This window comes from Chanodichthys erythropterus, chromosome 4 (genome assembly GCF_024489055.1).
Source record: "Chanodichthys erythropterus isolate Z2021 chromosome 4, ASM2448905v1, whole genome shotgun sequence".
Classification (NCBI taxonomy): domain Eukaryota; kingdom Metazoa; phylum Chordata; class Actinopteri; order Cypriniformes; family Xenocyprididae; genus Chanodichthys; species Chanodichthys erythropterus.
The window spans coordinates 25457624-25476318 of NC_090224.1; the positions used below are offsets into that span (position 1 = coordinate 25457624).

The window sequence follows — 18695 nt, forward strand, 5'->3', positions numbered from 1 at the left end:
GCAGTGTTGTTATATATCCATTTCAGGCTTGTTTCTAGCAAGATGTGTACTTTCGTTTTAAAGGCAGCTGTTCTACTCATTGCTCAAGCTTGTTCGTAAATGAGGGTCTGATGGTGATTTTAAAACAAGCCTTGACCTCCTTTGAAGTTAAAAAATAGCAAAGTGACAATACCGTGGGAGAGGATAGTGCACGCTCCAAAAACACAAAAAAAATGGTATCCTAGCAACAAGAGACTTAACAGTCTTGCTTGCACTGCAAAATTGACGGATTCTGAGACTTAATCTTGAGCTTGCCACAAAAAGCACCCCAACCCCCTTGAAGAGCCACTTTCATCTTTTACCCCCTTGTGAATCCCTCTACTCATAAGGAACATTCCCTTCACTCTTACTTGAATTTTGAGTAGAAAACAGTTTGTGACGGAGGAGAGGTTAGATTGCTGATATAAAACTATGAGCTGAATGACCTTAAGTGATGTAGGAGTGTTTCGCTTGCATATAGAGCTTTATTGCAGATTTTTAAAGTTTAAAGGCCACTGTTAATGGCATAGTGAATAAGGGAACAAAGGGCGAAAGGACTGGAATTGAGAACCACTGCTATAAGTAACTTTGTAATTATACAGTCCTAGTCAAAATTATTGGCACACTTGGTAAATATGAACAAAGTAGCCTGTGAAAATCAATCTGAATTGTTAATCCTATTGACCTTTTATTAAAAAAAAAACACAAAAATCAAATATTTCATTTCAGTAAAACAAAAATAAATGTTTTTCTTGAATACACATTGGCCAAAATTAATAGCATCCTTTTATTAAATACTTTTTGCAGCCTCCTTTTGCCAAGATAACAGCTCTGAGTCTTCTTCTATAATGCCTGATGAGTTTGGAGAACACCTGAGAAAAGATCAGAGACCATTCCTCCATACAGAATCTCTCCAGATCCTTCAAATTCCCAGGTCCATGTTGATACACTCTCCTCTTCAATTTCCAATAAAGTTCATCATGTCAGGGGACTGGGTTGGCCATACCAGCTTCATTTTGTGCTCAGTGACCCATTTTTGTGTTGATTTTGATGTTTGTTTTGGAGCATAGTCCTGATGGATGATCCAACCATGGCCCATTATAAGATTTCTAGCAGAGGCTGTTAAGGTTTGATTTAAGGTTTGATCTGTTGGAAAATCAACTAATTTCTCAAATTCTCCAGCTGTGATCCTTGGAGAGTCTTTGGCCTCTCAAACTATCCTCCTTGCCGCACATTAAGACAATATATAGACTTGTGTCCTCTTAATTATTGCCCTGATGGTGGAAATGGAGATTTTCAATGCTTTAACTATTTACTTACAGCCACTTTCTATTTTGTGAAGCTCAACAATCTTTTACTGCACATCAGAACTATATTCTTTGGTTTTACTCATTGTGATAGATGATTAAGAGAATTATGGCCTTTGTGTTACCTCATATTTATACTCCTGTGAAACAGCAAGTCACAGCTGGACAATTTCATGTTCCTAATTACCCTGGTGTGCTAAAAAATGTAAATATAAAGGGGAATATACTTCAGAGATATTTTGCTCAAAAAAATTCTAGTGGTGCCAATAATTGTGGCCAACATGTTTTGGAGAAAACATTTATTTCATAATGTACCTTTTATGATCATATTTACCAAGGCTGCCAATAATTCTGACTACGACTGTATGTCAACTTATTCTACTAACCCGAACCCTAACCTAATAGTTGTAGTATGTCTAAAGTGGACTATCGAAATAAAGTGTTACCTAAAATTAAAATAATTTTCAATTGAGAGGGTCGTTTGCTGACAGAAACTAAAGAGTTTGACCTCTATCAACAAAACGGAATAAACAAACAAACTTGGGGATGAGTCTGGTATAGGGCTGGACGATTATGGCCTAAAATCAAAACCTTAATTAATTGAACATTTGACCTCGATTACGGTTAATGAATGATTATTTTGTTTCTGTTTTTTTTTTTTGCGTTGAAAATCAGATAAAGATAAATTAGTACAGAACCAGTAGGAGTGACTGCGTGTGTGAATTAGTCCGTCTCTATTAATTGTGAAGCTGTGGGTTGTAAATAGTTCCTTCAAAAGTAGAAAAATATATGCTATAATAACTTTCTAAGCTATTTTAGTTATAAATCACTGGACAGGGCTGACAACTAGTTTCTGCGTTCCTCTCTGAGCGCGTAATCTTCACGTTTTGTACAGCTGCTGTTTGTATGAGTGTTTTTGCCACAATGCACGGTAGCTCGATATAATAATATACAGTGGTCAAGAAAATTTGATGACAAGCTATTTAGAGATTTTCCAAACTACTAACAGTGGCTTGGGCTGTTTTCAAGCAGGATGCTTAATCAATGAGGTAAGAAAATATTTTAGGGATGAAAATCTAAAAAACACTTTTCATCATGGCCAGATTGCCAACTCAAGGCATTAATTATCAATAATTCAGTGGATGCACAATTCTGCACACTTCTCCAATCCAAACGCCAACAAGGCAGTAGCCCCTCACTGCAGAACATGAGATCCATGGGGTGGAGGTAGCCTAAACCTACCCGTCTCCACCCCATGGATCTAAACCTACCCATCTCCACCCCCTGGATCTGGATCCAACTCCTCCCATTTTAAATATCCCATATGTAAAGTGGGAGGAGTTGGATCCAGATCCAGGGGGTGGAGACAGGTAGGTTTATGCCAAGTTTACACTACAGGATTTAAAGCCGATTTGCAAGTTAATGAGCTCGCTGACAATGATCAGGGCAAAATCAGCAAGTGATTGGCGCTCACCAATCTTTATGTGTGAACTACTCCACGACGCATCGAAGAGGCTCGCTGATGCATTGCCGAAACCTTGCAGACGCCAGACAAATATCTAGTATGCTAAATATCTGGAACAGTCGGCCGACTCGATATCCTGTGGTGTCATGTGTCGCAACGAGCTTCAGCCAATGAAATATACACTAAAGTCTATGGAAGCAGCAATAACAATCCATTCAAATATAATTTGCCAACGTTTATTCATATACACATTGTGTAAGTAACTATAAAGCTCACTCATTGTTCTCCCAGTTCACTGGCCACATGTATTTTGGGACAAATGGATGAATTCACGTTATATATTAAGATCAAGGTCATTATATCAGTTTTTAAATGACAAAACTCTCACTTCCACATATTTGAGAATTGGAATATCATATAGTTGATGACATGGTGAGAAAAGCAATACATCTGTCATACAGTGTGGCTGGCTGGCCACGGTGTGTCACGTGACAAGCATGACGTGTCGTCATGGAAACAATAAAGGGAAACGTTCTAAAATAATGCCTTAACTCTGGGAGGTCAGCCAGAATGTTTTGAACGTATGTGTGAAAGGGTTATTTTAATTTAAATTTAATTTAATTCAAAATTCCTGTAGTGTAAACTTGGCTTTAGGGATATGTAAAGTGGGAGGAGTTGGATCTGGATCCAGCCTTGTCCCCTGGATCTTGTGTTCTGCAGTGAGGACCATCTCCAACAAGGTTAAACAGTCCTGCTCATATGGTGTGATAGAAAAGGTGTAACACCCTTTCCAGGACTAAAGATTTACAGGACGGGCATTTTTCTCCAGCTCAGCAGGTTTCCCTTTTGCCTGCAGACATGTTTAGTGCATTCATTCTTCCAGAGGACAATTCAACAGTCTTTGGAGGCTTTTTGTAGGACAAAACTGATTCTGAATTTCTCTGCCGATACCAATAACTGATTATTCAGAATGATATCTATCTACTGATACTGATAGTTTGATTTTCTTAAGCATAAATCTCTCCCAACTAATGCTGTAATGTAAACTATACAGGGAACCCTCTCATTTGGTAAAATACTATAATATTAGAGGTTAAAATTGTATCAACAGAGCCCAAACTATTAACCTCTCAAGTGTTTTTTATTGCTAAGTAATGAACTGTGAACATTGGATAACTTTCTTGAGGTAAATGCAACATTAAGTGACATTGTTCACACAAGCTGTTTTATTGACGTGTTTCTGTGGTTGAAACAGATTGAGCTATTACATGACATGATACATTTCAGTAAGCTGTCCTGTATCTTTCAACATACCATTTAATGTTCATGTTTTTTTTGTTTTTTTTTGTGCTATAACTTGTATCAAAGAGGAAGAAAAGACTCTGAGACGCTACAGCAATCTTTCACTGCACATTTAAGAGTGTCAAAACGCCTTTTACTGTTTGAATTTCGTGACAAAATGAACAGAATTAGAAAACGAGACTTTGTTCAGAAGTAACAAAGCACAATAATGTTTTCGATTATTGGTTGGGAGGCACACTACAAATAATGTTTGATGTAGAGAAAAATGTGGACCTGGAAACCCTGGCTTGAACTACGGGTGATTCATTGCCTGTTTTAGCATCACTATTCTGTTTTAATTGTTAATGCGTTATTATTCAACACAAGAGACATTTTCTTCACACACAGTATGGGTTGCAGTCTGAACACATTTTTTTGCCCCCTTTTGATTGATATGATATAATCAGCCCTGATCATCAGCCATTTTTAAACAATCAGCTGATGGCCGATAATTTTCACTATTGCATTTATCAGCCAATACCGTTTATTGAGAGTTGCATCCCTAATTCGTTCAATCACAAAAGTTTTGCGAGGGAATGCAAAAGCATTGAAATATAATTGTCAAATCAGATGTCAAAGGTGAAGAGAATACCCTATTCTCCTGGCAGACTGCAGAAATGGCTGACTCTCACAGGAAGAGCTCCATCCAAATTGGCCTCTGCTGACATTGGAGACACTTTGGTTAACTTTTGCTTGACATGAAATGAAGGTCACTGTTTGCGTCAACAGAATTGGATTGCTGAATGTGTGCTTTGGAGCAGCTAGTGCCCTGCCAATGTGCCACCTGGTCACTTCATTAACAACCTCATTACGCTGCATTTCATTAGGCAGCAATAAATAAACAGACAATCAATGCATTCCCACCAGGACAAAGTCTAGATTAATGCTACAAGCCAATGAAATGGCTCGACAAGCTCTAGTTATAAACACTGCCTATGGAGGTGGTAAAAAATACAGATGTGCAAAACTTTTAATTGCCTACTCTGTGAGTAGCCCGAATGGCAGTTGATTTACTGGTCTTCAGGAATAGGTATTTGTAGGTATCCACGATCAGACACATTTATTTAGGCACAGTAGCTTAGGACATACTCTTGTGTTCAAAAACAACAAGCAATGAAATGGAACAGAACACCGAGGTCTTGAGATGCGAGTTGAACTTTCCACACATCTTCAAAGGATACTGCACACAAACAAAAAATTGTTTAATCATTTATTTACCTTATGCCATCCCAGATGTACTGTATATGACTTTCTTTCTTCAGATAACACAAAGACTTTTAGAAAAACAATCCATCTTAGTCCATATTAATGCAAGTGTATGGGTCCCCCAAAGTTGACGCTTCAAAAACCACACAAAATAAATATGACGGAATCCATACAACCCCAGTTGATAAATCAAGGAGTATCCCTTGCCAAAGTTAATGGCACAAAATGCTCCAAATACAGTGCAAGTTGTGTCGAAACATCTGTATGTTTATGGCTGTACAATAGCTATGGTTCATTAAAGGGGATTCATTTAAAGACACTTCTCAGAGACACTTTTACCATATCCATTGTCTACCAACTAAAGAACAGTCATAAAAATGCCGTTTAAAAGCACCAGTGCCAAAAAAAACACAGAACACAGAACGTATACAGATATTTTACTTAACCATTTACTAAGAAAGCAGACCAAAGGTTATTTAAACTATACACTGTAGAAGTAGAAATTCTCCATCTCAATTCTTGTTGTCTCATGTGGCTCACAGTATAAGTCTTACTTATGTCTCTTTATTCAGGCTGTTGAGAAAGGACTCACTATTGTTTAATAAAGAATGTGGGAATTCAGGACAGTCGGCCAAGCCAGCTGAAAGAGCCTGCTTGCGCCATCTCATGTCTGCACAATCTCTTGTTGCATTGATTTTCCCTTTAATTCTGCCAAATGTCCTACATGCTTTGACAGCACAGATAGGAAGTTGTTGTGATTCATCGGTCTTGTACATACTGGAAAAGCAAGTTTTAAAAGAGCAACACATTTGACGCTGGTCAGCTGAGTGGCACACCCTTTAAACTTAGTAGAATATATTAAGGAAAAGAAACAAGTCTGGATAAAGCACTCTGCCAAGTTATAGGCAAATGTAATATTTTTTAATTTTTAACATACTTTAGAATGTCCAGTCCTGCTCCAGTGGCTTGTTGCATGAAGCTACAGTAGTTGAACGATCGCTGAGTTTCAGAGTAGGTTTGGAGTTAACAAATCCAGATAAATCCAACCTGCTTTAGATCAGGACCAACTGTTGCACAATGCTTTGTATAAACCTTCTCCGTCAACTCAGGTTTAATCCAGAGTTTGCAAATCACATGCACCTGAAAGTATGACACGTGCGGCAAACAGCCAATCACACGGAACAAGGACAACATCAGTTTGATTAACTTCTCGCGAAAGAGCCGTGCAATTCACGTCCCTTCCGAAGATTAAACACATTTACAAAGCAGAAATAAACACTGATGCAGTGAAAGTTTGAATAGGCAGCTGAAAGAAAATATCTGACTTTATCAATGCATGTGAATCAAACAAATAGGCCAAATAATTAATATAGTTTCACAAAGAGCTCAAAAGAATACATGTAAGCTTAACCTGTTTAAGAGCTTTATATATTATGCATGTATTATACTTATTTTAATTTAAAAGTAAAGTTTAATATTGTCAATTAATATAATAGGCCTAATTATATGAATATGTCATATGAATTATTCATAGTAATTTAATTTATTTAATATAAATATAATGAATAATTAGCAGCAAAAGATAAGCAATTTTGTCTCTAAAATGTTTTCACTATAAACTGATTTAATTTGAAGCGAGAGACACAGGGGGAGTGGCTTTATTGCATCAGATACATGTCACTTTACTCACAGCTGATTGGTCCAGTTTCGGTTTGCGATTTCTAACTCAGAATAAAACCTGCTCCGGAGCAGGTTAGCCGTGTAGCGTAAATTACCATAGCAATAAAACCTGATGAAAACCAATCCACCTTCATTAGCCCGAAAAACCAGAGTTTGCTCAAACTAATCTTGAACTTACCTGGGTAGAAACTGAAACCGGCTTTGTGCAACAGGCCACTGGAGGTCCACCTTCCTGCAGAGCTTAGCTCAAAGATGGAAGGAAGATGGATGAAAGTTTCTAGTAATCGAAGACTCTGATTAGCTGGTTCAAGTGTGTTTAATTAGGGTTAAAGCTAAATTCTGTAGGAATGTGGCCCTCCAGAAACAGGACATTGGATACCTCTGCTTTAAAATAATAAAAATATCACCTTTAAATAATAGAAAAAAATACCTGTTTACCATTTGATTGAAGTTTAAAGACTGAAATTCCATAAATGTCATCACCACACTAAGATGCAATCTGTGGGCTTGGCAAATGAGTGAGTTGCAAAGAACTGGCTGAGCTCGTTTCACAGGTTAACTTTAACCCTTATTGGGTCACTGCCCTCATTCTTAAACTGGGTTCAGTGATTTTAGTGCCCGTTACACAAGGCGAAACATCCCTCATGAGCTATCTCAAGGCAACAGCAACATAAGTGAAAAAAATTGTACGAGCTGCCAAGAGATTCTTTTTTTCTCTAATAAACCATATAATCTACATCCTTAACAAGCTCAGCCATTAATATCATATGCCACATCAAACATGTTAAAAACTGGCAAACTTAACCTGTTAGGATTAAATCTAATCTATCACGATAAACCAAAACCCAAGTATCAGTCACAACACTCAGATAATTGTCATACTGCTGCTAGGGCTGCATTAAAAATGTGGCAATATGATAAACATTTGGATAAATAATCATGTTGCTGCTTAGATATGATTTTGTGGTTTACTAACTGCAACAGCATATATTTTGCTTATTTGTACAGCCCTAATTGTGTTTCTAAAGCTTGAGGATTGCATTAGGTGTTTAAGAGATGCAGACATTGACTGTGGTAATTATTTGTTGCAAGTTCAGTTTTGCTGAATTTTTTTCTGGAATTTGAGACCAAAATTACTACATGTTAGTTTGGGGATTCTGAGCAAGATACTTGGTGACACTTTTGTGACAAGTTAAGTTTCTGCAGCAAGGTCATTTCACATTTCATGTAGCACAACCTCTCCATGAGGCCAATGATATCCAGATTCTCACATCCATTCAGAAGTTACTCAGTAACTCATAACATTTACTTCCCTGGATAGATCACAACAGATGGACCCTCACTGGTCTGATAACCTTTTATCTGGGTGTGTGTTCATGGTGTGTGTGTGTTCAATACTCACTGCTGTCTGTGTGCTTTCTTCCACCCTCAAGGCACCTAACCCCCAATCGCTCCCCGGACGCCACAGTGAATGGCTGCCCACTGCTCTGGGTGTGTGTGTGCACGGTTTGCAGTGTGTGTGTATTCATGACTCACTGCTCTTAATGTGTGTGCACTAATTTGGATGGGTTAAATGCAGAGGACAAATTCCAAGTATGGGTTACCATAATTGTCCTTTATGTCATGTCACTATAATTTTTTTTTAACAGAGCTCGTCAGACATGACGTCAAATTTCAGATCAACCCTGAAGGCTAATTTATCATGAGTTCCAGTGGGGCTTTTTAATAGCATTGTTCAATTTATAAAATACAGATACATGCAGTAAAATAAGGTCTGGTTAATATTACTTTAAGTGATTTTCCTGTTTTGCTTTGACATTTTGTTTTTGTATGTCTGATTGTTTGGTACCTGAAATGAACTTTGATCTGTCTGATTTGTCAAGTACATAAACTTCTTTTGGTATTTCAACACGGTTCATGGTAATTCTTAACCATTTTACATGTTGGCCAACTGGTGGCCAAAATCATCCAAATCTCATGTGTAAATTTTCATACGAATGTGATGAAATCGCCACCTCGCAAAGTAGTTATGTTTTACCATGAGATTGGGTCTTTACCATGGGTTGGGTATATATAATTTTGAAGTATGACTGTTTGTAATTTATCTGGCAAAACAAAAAGTTAACCATAGGCTTATTTTAATTTGAATTTGAAAACTGCCATTAAAAAAAAAAAAGTTTTGAATTTCCATGACTTAAAATCTCATGATTTTAGAATTAAAACCTGAGCACTCTATTAATAATAATAAAAAAAATAATAAAATAAAATGAAATATCTCAACTGACAAAAGTCAGTTTTCTGTAGGTGATCTGAATGCAAACTTGATGATGATCAAATCCCTTTACATGCATTAAAATCATGAAGGCACTTGTTGGACAATGATTCACAGGATCTTGATTAACTTTCGAAATCTGAATTGCAATCAAAATGTAGATCATTTCAAAAATGCTGCCCAAAGAATCCAGTGTTAGAATATGCTAGCAATGTAGCACTACTTATTATGTGTGTGAAGGCTTCAACTCTTGAAACCATAGAGTTGTGAGCAGTTGTGCAACACAGCTTGGGATCGAACATTGAGATGAAATATGAACCTGTCTCTGAAGATTACCGCAGCACCATCTGTGCATTGGGACGGCCAACGGCTCAACTGATTGATGACACCCCTTAAGGTGGAAAGAGAGCAGGGGACCTCATATACACACACTCTCCAAACCATCCACTCTCTATTTGCCATATTCCAGCCAATATCTCCTGCAAATACCTAAGCAGGTCCCACTTCGCTCATGTATCACCTTCCTACGGCTGTTAGCGTGTCTGACTAATCTCTGTGGAATCAAGATTCACACTCCAAACATATATGCACTCAACCTGACCATCATATTAAATGACACTGCACCACACACTGAATCCAGGCCACACACACTGACCCCAGGGGATTAACCATGATCAAATTTATTTCATTGATCGGACAAATGGGATAGTGACAGGCCTCTTTAAGATCAAAGTAGACCACCATGTTGTGCACAAGCCATGGAGAGTTTATCAGGGTGGAAATTAGTGAATATGATGAAACATGTCATGAATGTCTTTGCACTGTGACATTTTAATGACAAAAAAGCCATTTTTCATCTCTAACTTATTTGAAAGCATATGGGGTCACCGGTTGCGACAGCTGTACGTAAGTTACAACAACCTAGTTACGACATAAATGAGAAAAGTTACAACTTACAAACTAAATATGTTTGCCTTGCACCATTAAATGTAGTTAAAATGTAACTGCATATAAACTAAATATTTACAGAAGCCTCCGACCAACAGTAATGGTTGGAATAAAACAGATACTTAACTGAATTGCATTAAAAAGCTCATGTTTTACAAATTTCAATCCTTTAAGACCATATGATGATGCTGACATTTACACTTATAATTTAAAAGAGAAAACATTGTGAACATTGTGTAGTTTCCTAATGTTATTTACATATAAAAAATTGTTAATCAATTAAGGGCTAATTTAATGATTAATATTGTATTTCAATGGAAACTTATTTTTACCTTCACTTACATGAGGCAAAACCTTAGAATCAACCTTAACAAATAAACAAATTCACAGCAATTCAACAATTTCTGCTCAAGACTTGCTGGAGTGTTGAAAGTAAATGTCATATTATTCTCTATAGTACAGTAGTCAGGGCACTGATCATGGAGTCAGCCATTTTAAGGGTTGTCTCAATCACAAAATCCTTCCTGCAGGAAAAAAACAGGGAGCATCGATGCTCACTCGATGCTAATTGGGAATTAAGTCACATTTCTGAATAAATATAATGACACATGATAAAAGATTTAAAAAGATTTTTTGTATTATCTGTCAGCATAAACACACATCGCCAGACAGGTATTGAACAGATAGTTAACATTTATAATTGTTAATTGTTAAAGGTTGAAAAAAGCTGTTGGACTTTGTTGATATTTGAAATCAACCCAAACAACCCTACCCCTCTCTTCATTGCTCCGAATCCAAAACTCACACTCCAATCCTATCCACCCTGCTCCGAGTCGGTCTCGAACCCCAGCCCGTCCCCTGCAGGTAGGCGAGGCAAGTGCACCAATAATGACGCTAAACACTGCATTCTCTAGCAGTCGTCAGTGTGCAGTAGTTTAACTGCAAAACTCTCACTACCTGGCCACTGTTACACACGCAATGCGAGTGGATGTCTGTTTATCACAGCTGACGTGCAACAAAATGCTTCACTAAAAATTAAGTGCAGTTGATGAATGAACGACAAGGAAGCACAAAAATGAACATACAGTACACAAGAGTACAGAGTGTCCATTGCCAACTGCACAGCAGCTCATGACACACAAACCCAGTGTTACTCACATTTGAAGCGGTTTTAAAGCAGCCTCCACATCTGTTTTCAGGCCTTCCCACTAAGCTCTCTCCAGCACTGGAAAGCTTTTCTAATATAAACGCGGTCCTAAAGAGCTTGCCCAGTCATAAACCTTCATTCCAGTGATATTCTTTTGAGCTTTTGTGACCCATCTCTCGTTCTACAGGTTTTTTTCTTATTATTTTCAAATCTCCCTCTTGCTCATTCTCTCTCCTCGACCATCATACGCCCCCTAATGCTGAATGGTTAACCGTTGTTGTTGGTGTCGGCCCGACTAACTTCCAAACAGTGCTTTTGAAATTCTACTGGGTCCACCTTTAATGACCCTGGCCCAATGTGTGAGCCAGGGTCTTTACCAGTGCCCAAATTCGTGTACACAATATACTGATTCATGAGCTTGGGAGCTAGAGAGTTCATTGAGATGCACCCTAAGAAAGCCTGTGGACTGATTTTTATGTGAAGGACCCGTTTTTGCTGGGAAAATCAAAAGGATGTGATGTTTACACGTGCTCCTGAGAGCCTTTCTTCCGTTCAGTTAGCTATGATGCCAGTGAATTGCAGAGGTGGTGCAAACATATCCACATCGCTATGATCAGATGCTTTAACTGCTGTTTTCTCATTGCTATCATTTTTGTTGTGCGTTTATTTTGATATTGAGAGGAAAGCACACAGCACATATTTACTGTCGCTCTCAGCAGTGTGGATGGCGTCGGGACGTTCGTTAACAGTATATCGCTGCAAAGGTATTTGCAACTTCTTTTTACTTCTAAACGAAGAACAAAAAACTACATTTGCCTTAAATATATCAGGGACTTGAATCATGTTCAGTCACCTGTACATTACGTGTGCACGAGTGCGAGAACGAACAATAAGTTGCTGGTTGCAGTTCACTTAATGGCCACCGATGTCGCTAATAACAAGGGTTTCTGAATTCTACCTGTAGCATTTCAGTAATGAGAATACGATTTTTTTATTATGGTTATGAAAATTGGGTGAAATGCACTTAACTGTCACAGTAAAAAAATCTCAATGGTCCTAAAAATAGGCTTAATTTTGTTTATTTTGTAGGGTAGGCCATTTTTTTTATAAACACTTTTTGTCATACTGGTAACATCCTGATAGCAATCAATAATAGAAGTCTCAGGACTGCCAACATATGTATTTCCATACCTCCTCCATACACTGCATCATCAGCGTGTTCCATGAGGCTATGTAGAGTTGTAGACACAGTCACTGAGTGCCACAAACAAACAGCAGCCACCTTTTACGGTTCCTCCTGAACCAAAACAACCAGCTTATGCTGTGTGTTCACGGCACGTTACGCCATGTCATAACCGTTACTATGAGATGGCAACCCATTCTGCCTGGAGCTGCTCACTTTCTCAGACTTGGATTTATATTTCTATATCAACACTATGAATGCCAAAATGAATCTGCAGCAGTCAGGTGGTACAAGTAAGAGCTCTGTAGTTTACGTTCAATATTATTGTAATGTTGTGCTTTGAGACATGAGGTAATTTAACGCTGTCTCTCTTATCGCATGCTTTGCAGACTCTGCTGTGCATGTTCATGTCTTTTGGAGGAGGCGTGGCTTTGGAGAGCGCTCTGAAGGGAAAGTGGGATTCAAAACTAGCTTGCTATTGATAGCCTTTCTGAAATTGCCTACCCTTCCTTTAAGCAAACTATAATTTATTAATTTTGATTTTGGGATGAAATATGAATTGAGAGGCTTAGTAAGCATAAGACAGCAGAAGCAAGACCTAAAAATGATACATTGTCCAACATTGATCTTTTAAATGTATCAGAGGCCAACATCATATTTGACAGTAGGTCATTCTATGCTTACATGTAAGTTTCTAAACAATTGGCATTTATGTTCAAAGCAGACTCAAAGTCAAAAGCTAGCCAACACAACAGGAAGCATTTTCAGATGTCACTTCAAGCACAATACTGCCTTTTCCTCTGAAATCATGGCATTGTTGGAGTGCAGCTAAAGCCAGGCTTAACACACCATTTCATTAGAGCTATCAAACAGTCAGCTCGTGTGGGAGTTTAGGGGTTGAATAGGGTGATCACATTGATTTCTTTTTGTAAGCCCTTCCACACTATGAGAAAACAAAGACCATCAGCAAATCCAAAATCCATACACCCAATCTACTGTAAAAACAATTAACACTAAACCTTCACTCAAGGCCACACTCACATGCGATACGGTTGTTTTATTGATCTGAGGTGATTTAAGTAATTACCACAGGTGTAATTAGATACATCTTCAGTATTGTAAGATCTAAACACTTACATTTACGGTTAAGTACATACTATTAATAGAAACATTTACATTAGTTCACCTGAGCTATTTTGCAATTTTGCTCCTCTAGTTTCATATTACTTAAAGAACTTAAAACTAAAGCATCCGGAGTTATCATTAGTTATATAGCACTTTGAAATCAAGCCTTCCATTCCACTGTTCCACTGTTAACTTCGGTTTTAAATGAGCATCTTAAAAGGATACTCCACCGTTTTTTCATATTAAACTATGTTATTCCCTTAACTAAGACGAGTTGATACATACCTCTCTCGTCTCAGTGCGTAGTGTAACTCGACCTAGGACGGTGACACAAAACAAAATGTTGCACTTTTCTAAGCGTGTAAAATGGATAACTATATTGTATGGCGGAATAGCATAGCAAGTGCTCGGGAGCACTTTGACTTGGCGCAGTAATATCTTCACTCGTGAAAAGTCCTCTCACTGGCCCCCGCTCCCTCTCATTTCCAACGTGACTTTTACAGGAGAGGGAGCGGGGGCCGGTGAGAGGACTTTTCACGAGTGAAGATATTACTGCGCCAAGTCAAAGTGCTCCCGAGCACTTGCTATGGTATTCCGCCATACAATATAGTTATCCATTTTACACGCTTAGAAAAGCACAACGCTTTGTTTTGTGTCACCGTCCTAGGTCGAGATACACTACTCGGGTAACTGTATTTAAAAAGGGAAAACGTGGAGGTGTTTGGTAGCTTCTCTGCTTGGCCCCTATTGAATGAACTGGGCTAAGCTAAGTGCTAACAAAGTTTCGCCGCAAGACAAAGCGATTTAGTGCACGCACTGAGACGAGAGAGGTATGTATCAACTCGTCTTAGTTAAGGGAATAACATAGTTTAATATGAAAAAACGGTGGAGTATCCCTTTAAAGGTTTAGCTCACCCAAAAATGAAAATTCTGTCATTAATTACTCACCCTCATGTCTTTCCAAAACCGTAAAACATTTGTTCATCAGAACACAAATTAAGACCTTTTTAATGAAATCTGAAAGCTTTCTGTCCATCCATTGACAGCCTAAGCAACTACCAATTTCAAGCCCCAGAAAGATAGTAAAGACATCATAAATGTAATGTATGTGACTCCAGTGGTTTAACCTCAATTTTATGAAGTGACGTGAGTGCTTTGTTTGCACAAAAAAAACATAATTTACCACTTTATTTACAAAACATTAATCTCTAACGCATATTCAAGCAACAACATCTGCTCTCGAGTAAACAACACACGTGTTGTGATGCTCTTGTGAACATTGAAGATCAATATTTTGTAAATAAAATGGTAAATTATGTTTTTTTGAGCAAACAAAGGTTTGAGGTTAAACCACTGGAATCACATGGATTACTTTTATGATGCCTTTACTACCTTTATGGGGCTTGAAAGTGGTAATTGTGTAGACTGTCAATAGAGGGACAGAAAGCTCTCAGATTTCAATATATGAAATATCTTCATTTGTGTCCCAAGGATGAAAAGAAGTCTTGCGGGTTTGGAACGACATAAGGGTGAGTAATTAATGACAGAATTTTTGGCTGAACTAACCCTTTAAAACTTCATAAACCTCCAACCTCAGATTTGTGAGCAATACTGTTAAAATCCCGATGAAATGGCTTGACAAGTGCAGTTTTCTCTCCTGCGTTTACATATTTTCAATTGACATGAAATATTTTTTTAATAGCTAATACACTTTATTTTATGCCGCAGTCATGAACCATGATTTATTGCTTGCGATTGATAATCAGAGGCATGTGGCGTTTATAATTTAGGGGGAGGGGCACTCCACTGAAATTTCATATATAAAACACTGACTGGTTGGGTAATGTTCACACATTTAAATCAGATGACCTCTAATTAAGATGTGTGGAAATGTGTGGCATGTGTGGAAATCCCAATTCAGTGGCGCAGTGACGTCATGAGCACTCCAGCTCTTTAGTAAGTAAATGGAACATTCTCATTCTAGACAGAATTTTATTGGAGAAAAAAACTGGACACACCCACTAGTGCAAGATGAATCATCAGTATTTTGATTTGTTTTTCTGGAATTCAAGGACTTAATGTGTACTTTTTAAGAGAGTACTAATATATGAATGGCATTAAAACTAAAAGACGTACTAAAAGCCACAAAACTCCAATTTTGATTTTTAAACAATGATGCAAAAACGGTCATCTGTACTCACCATTGAGTCCATTGGGGATGCTCCTGTGATGATGTGGGGCGGAGAGATCATCCATCGATCGTCTGATGGTGCCAATCTTGGGTTCTACGGTCTTGTGCATATGATTATGATGATGGTCTGGGCTGCCAGCACTTCCAGCACTGGAGGTACTGCTCCCATCACCTACATCTCTGACAGTGCCCGAACCTCCATTTAGGTTGCTCAGACTGGACTGGCTGTCAATAGAACTCCTAGATCCAGCTCCATTCCTATCTTCATCCAACATGAGAATGATTTCCTTTAGTTCTGCGTTCTCCCGAAGAATGTTTTCCTGGTTAACCTCTAGGTCCTTGAGTTTCTGCTGATACGTGCTCACCTCTTTCCACACGGTGCTTGCCGTATACCTCCCAAACCTCTGCCATTCCCGAGACAGCTTCTTACCTTTCTGCCGATCATCATCGAGAAAGCAGCAGAGTTCCCTGAGCTCCTGGTTATCGTCTTGCAGTTTCTGATTGATATCCTTTAGATTACGGATCTCATGGAGGTGCACCTGCAGTCTGCGGTTGATGTCCTTCATCATGTTCCCATGCTCCAGCATCAGGTTCATCTTCTCACTGTCAACCTTTCTCAGTATCTTGATCAAGTCCTCTTTGCTCCATCTGATCAGTTCATCATCAGAGATCTTACTCAGGTCATCATTAGGACAATGTTTTGCCATCATGACTCTTAAAGAGGAACAGTCTCAGGGTGAAATATTCAACAGAGATCTAACATAATCCCTCCAAAAAAGCCCAATATAAAAACGCATTAAAAACTAAAGGAATCATGTAGTAAATGATTTAAATATTGACAGGACTGTACATAAACTGATTTGTATTCCGGAAAATTTATTTTCAAACTATCACCTTTATTAACGCCTCACTTACCACTAACTTTGCAATCGTACATGTTTTTAAATATCCTAAAATGTGCGCGATATATAAATCCACGAGCATCGTTGTAAATGAAACGCGGTTTTTCTCATGAAAAAATTCCTTTAGACACGAATGAGCTGAGAGGTTTCAAGCGCAATATTAAAAAAATAATAAACATAAACACCGCCTTCTTAAAAAAACATGTCTGGATTTACATTAAAATTCATCGGAAGCTTCAAAGATCAGATCAGAAGGGGTTTGCAGTTTAACTCCTCACGTGTGTCAATGTTCAGGGTCTCGGGTTCAGTTCTTCCCCTGGACTGGTGTGAAATGCTCCGAGCGGATCTGAGCAGGTTCAGAGATGAGAGGCAAAAAGCAGGATCTGCCCTCTTAAAGAGACAGAGCCCACATTCCCAAGATACACAAACAGGCTGGTTTTTATTCGATTTTCAATTATAATTTAACTTTTAACCATATCATTATTTAAATTATATTACTTTTCACAAGTTTTTTAGGTTGTTTGTTAGAATTTGTAAATTCTTTTCCACCCAAACCACCCACTGTTATTTGTTTGTTTGTTTGAATGTTTGTTTATAAGTGAAGGAAACAAGTAAATCATGGAACGTCTACTGTGCCATTATTATCAATTTTTAAAGACCCATTTGTCCTCATGTAAAGGAGCAGATGCCTGACAGAGATATTGTGCATTCGAGGAAAGTCAAATATACCTAACTTTTTAAAACCTAAAAATGAATATTAACTGCAGAATCAAATGAATGAAAAATCTGTATCAAGGATATATTTTGAATTTGTTCAGAGGTATTATTCACCTTTGTTTGGGTCCAGTCTCAAGCTTTCATTTTCTCACAAAATAGTGTCTGCAAATCTAGCATTCACTTCGATAAACGACTAATTTGAGAATATGGTTTCACATTGATAGTTCCATATGTCTTAGATTCAGTGAGACCTCAGCATGGCATTTTGTTTGTTTAAAGTAGCTAAATGTTCAAATGTGCTGAAAACCATAAAGAACCGCTCTTTGGTTCAACCTTAAAGGGATAGTTCACCCAAAAATGCAAATGCTGTTATCATTTACTCACCTCAAGTTGTTCCAAACCTGGGGCCCATCAAACAGGGCCCCATTGACTTCCATTGTATTTTCTCCATAATATGGAAGTCAATCGGGCCCCATCATCTGTTTGGTTACTGACATTCTTAAAATAAAAGTAATTCATACAGGTTTGGAACACCCTAAGGTTGAGTAAATGATTGCGGAAATTTTCATTTTTGAGTGAACTATCCCTTTAACAGTTTAGACAACAAAAACTATTTTGAGTTTTGTTAGTGAACATTGCCCTCCAGTGGCCAAAAATTATATTTCCATCCGGGTACTACTTACAGGCTATTGGAGGTAAAGAAAACAACGACGAACAATCCGTAAAAATATTTTTGGTTGGTTTGATAGGCCTACATAAAATCTTCTTTATCCTTCGTCTTTTTTTATTTTTTTTTATTAAACTTGAATACCTTGATAATTAATCTCAATTAATTCGTATATTTTCTATAAAAATGTGGTAAATCACCGAATGTGGTAAAGTTATATTTTTGGCACGTCATTCAGATTAAAAAAGAAAGTGCTTGACAGTTTCACTTACGCTACCAAATAAAACATATCACGTTATGATTAAATACAATACTTTTCGGGACGTCTGCCACAGCTGGCTCCATAGCTCAGTGGTTAGAGCACTGGTCTTGTAAACCAGGGGTCGCGAGTTCGATCCTCGCTGGGGCCTGTGAGGCAAAGGTTTTTTCTTTGGATATTTTCATATTAGCTAATCGTTGTACTACAAGAACAAATGATACAGTTTCACATATAACAAAAAAAGAAAAAGAACACCACGTAAAACAG

General features: G+C 37.9%; 1 protein-coding gene and 1 non-coding gene across 4 annotated transcripts in view; one reads left to right on the forward strand and one right to left on the reverse strand.

The window, feature by feature from the left end:
- Window positions 1-17070, reverse strand: part of ccdc85cb (coiled-coil domain containing 85C, b) — a 57441-nt gene extending 40371 nt beyond the window's left edge. For all 3 annotated transcript variants that reach the window (XM_067384643.1, XM_067384642.1, XM_067384641.1), the window contains exon 1: window positions 15894-17070. In XM_067384643.1, coding sequence (XP_067240744.1) covers window positions 15894-16593 — 700 coding nt within the window. In that variant the 5' untranslated portion in view covers window positions 16594-17070. The remainder of the gene's footprint in view (window positions 1-15893) is intronic.
- Window positions 17071-18506: 1436 nt separating this feature from the next.
- Window positions 18507-18579, forward strand: trnat-ugu (transfer RNA threonine (anticodon UGU)). The gene has a single exon. It is a non-coding gene; the product is annotated as a tRNA-Thr (tRNA).
- Window positions 18580-18695: the final 116 nt, after the last annotated feature.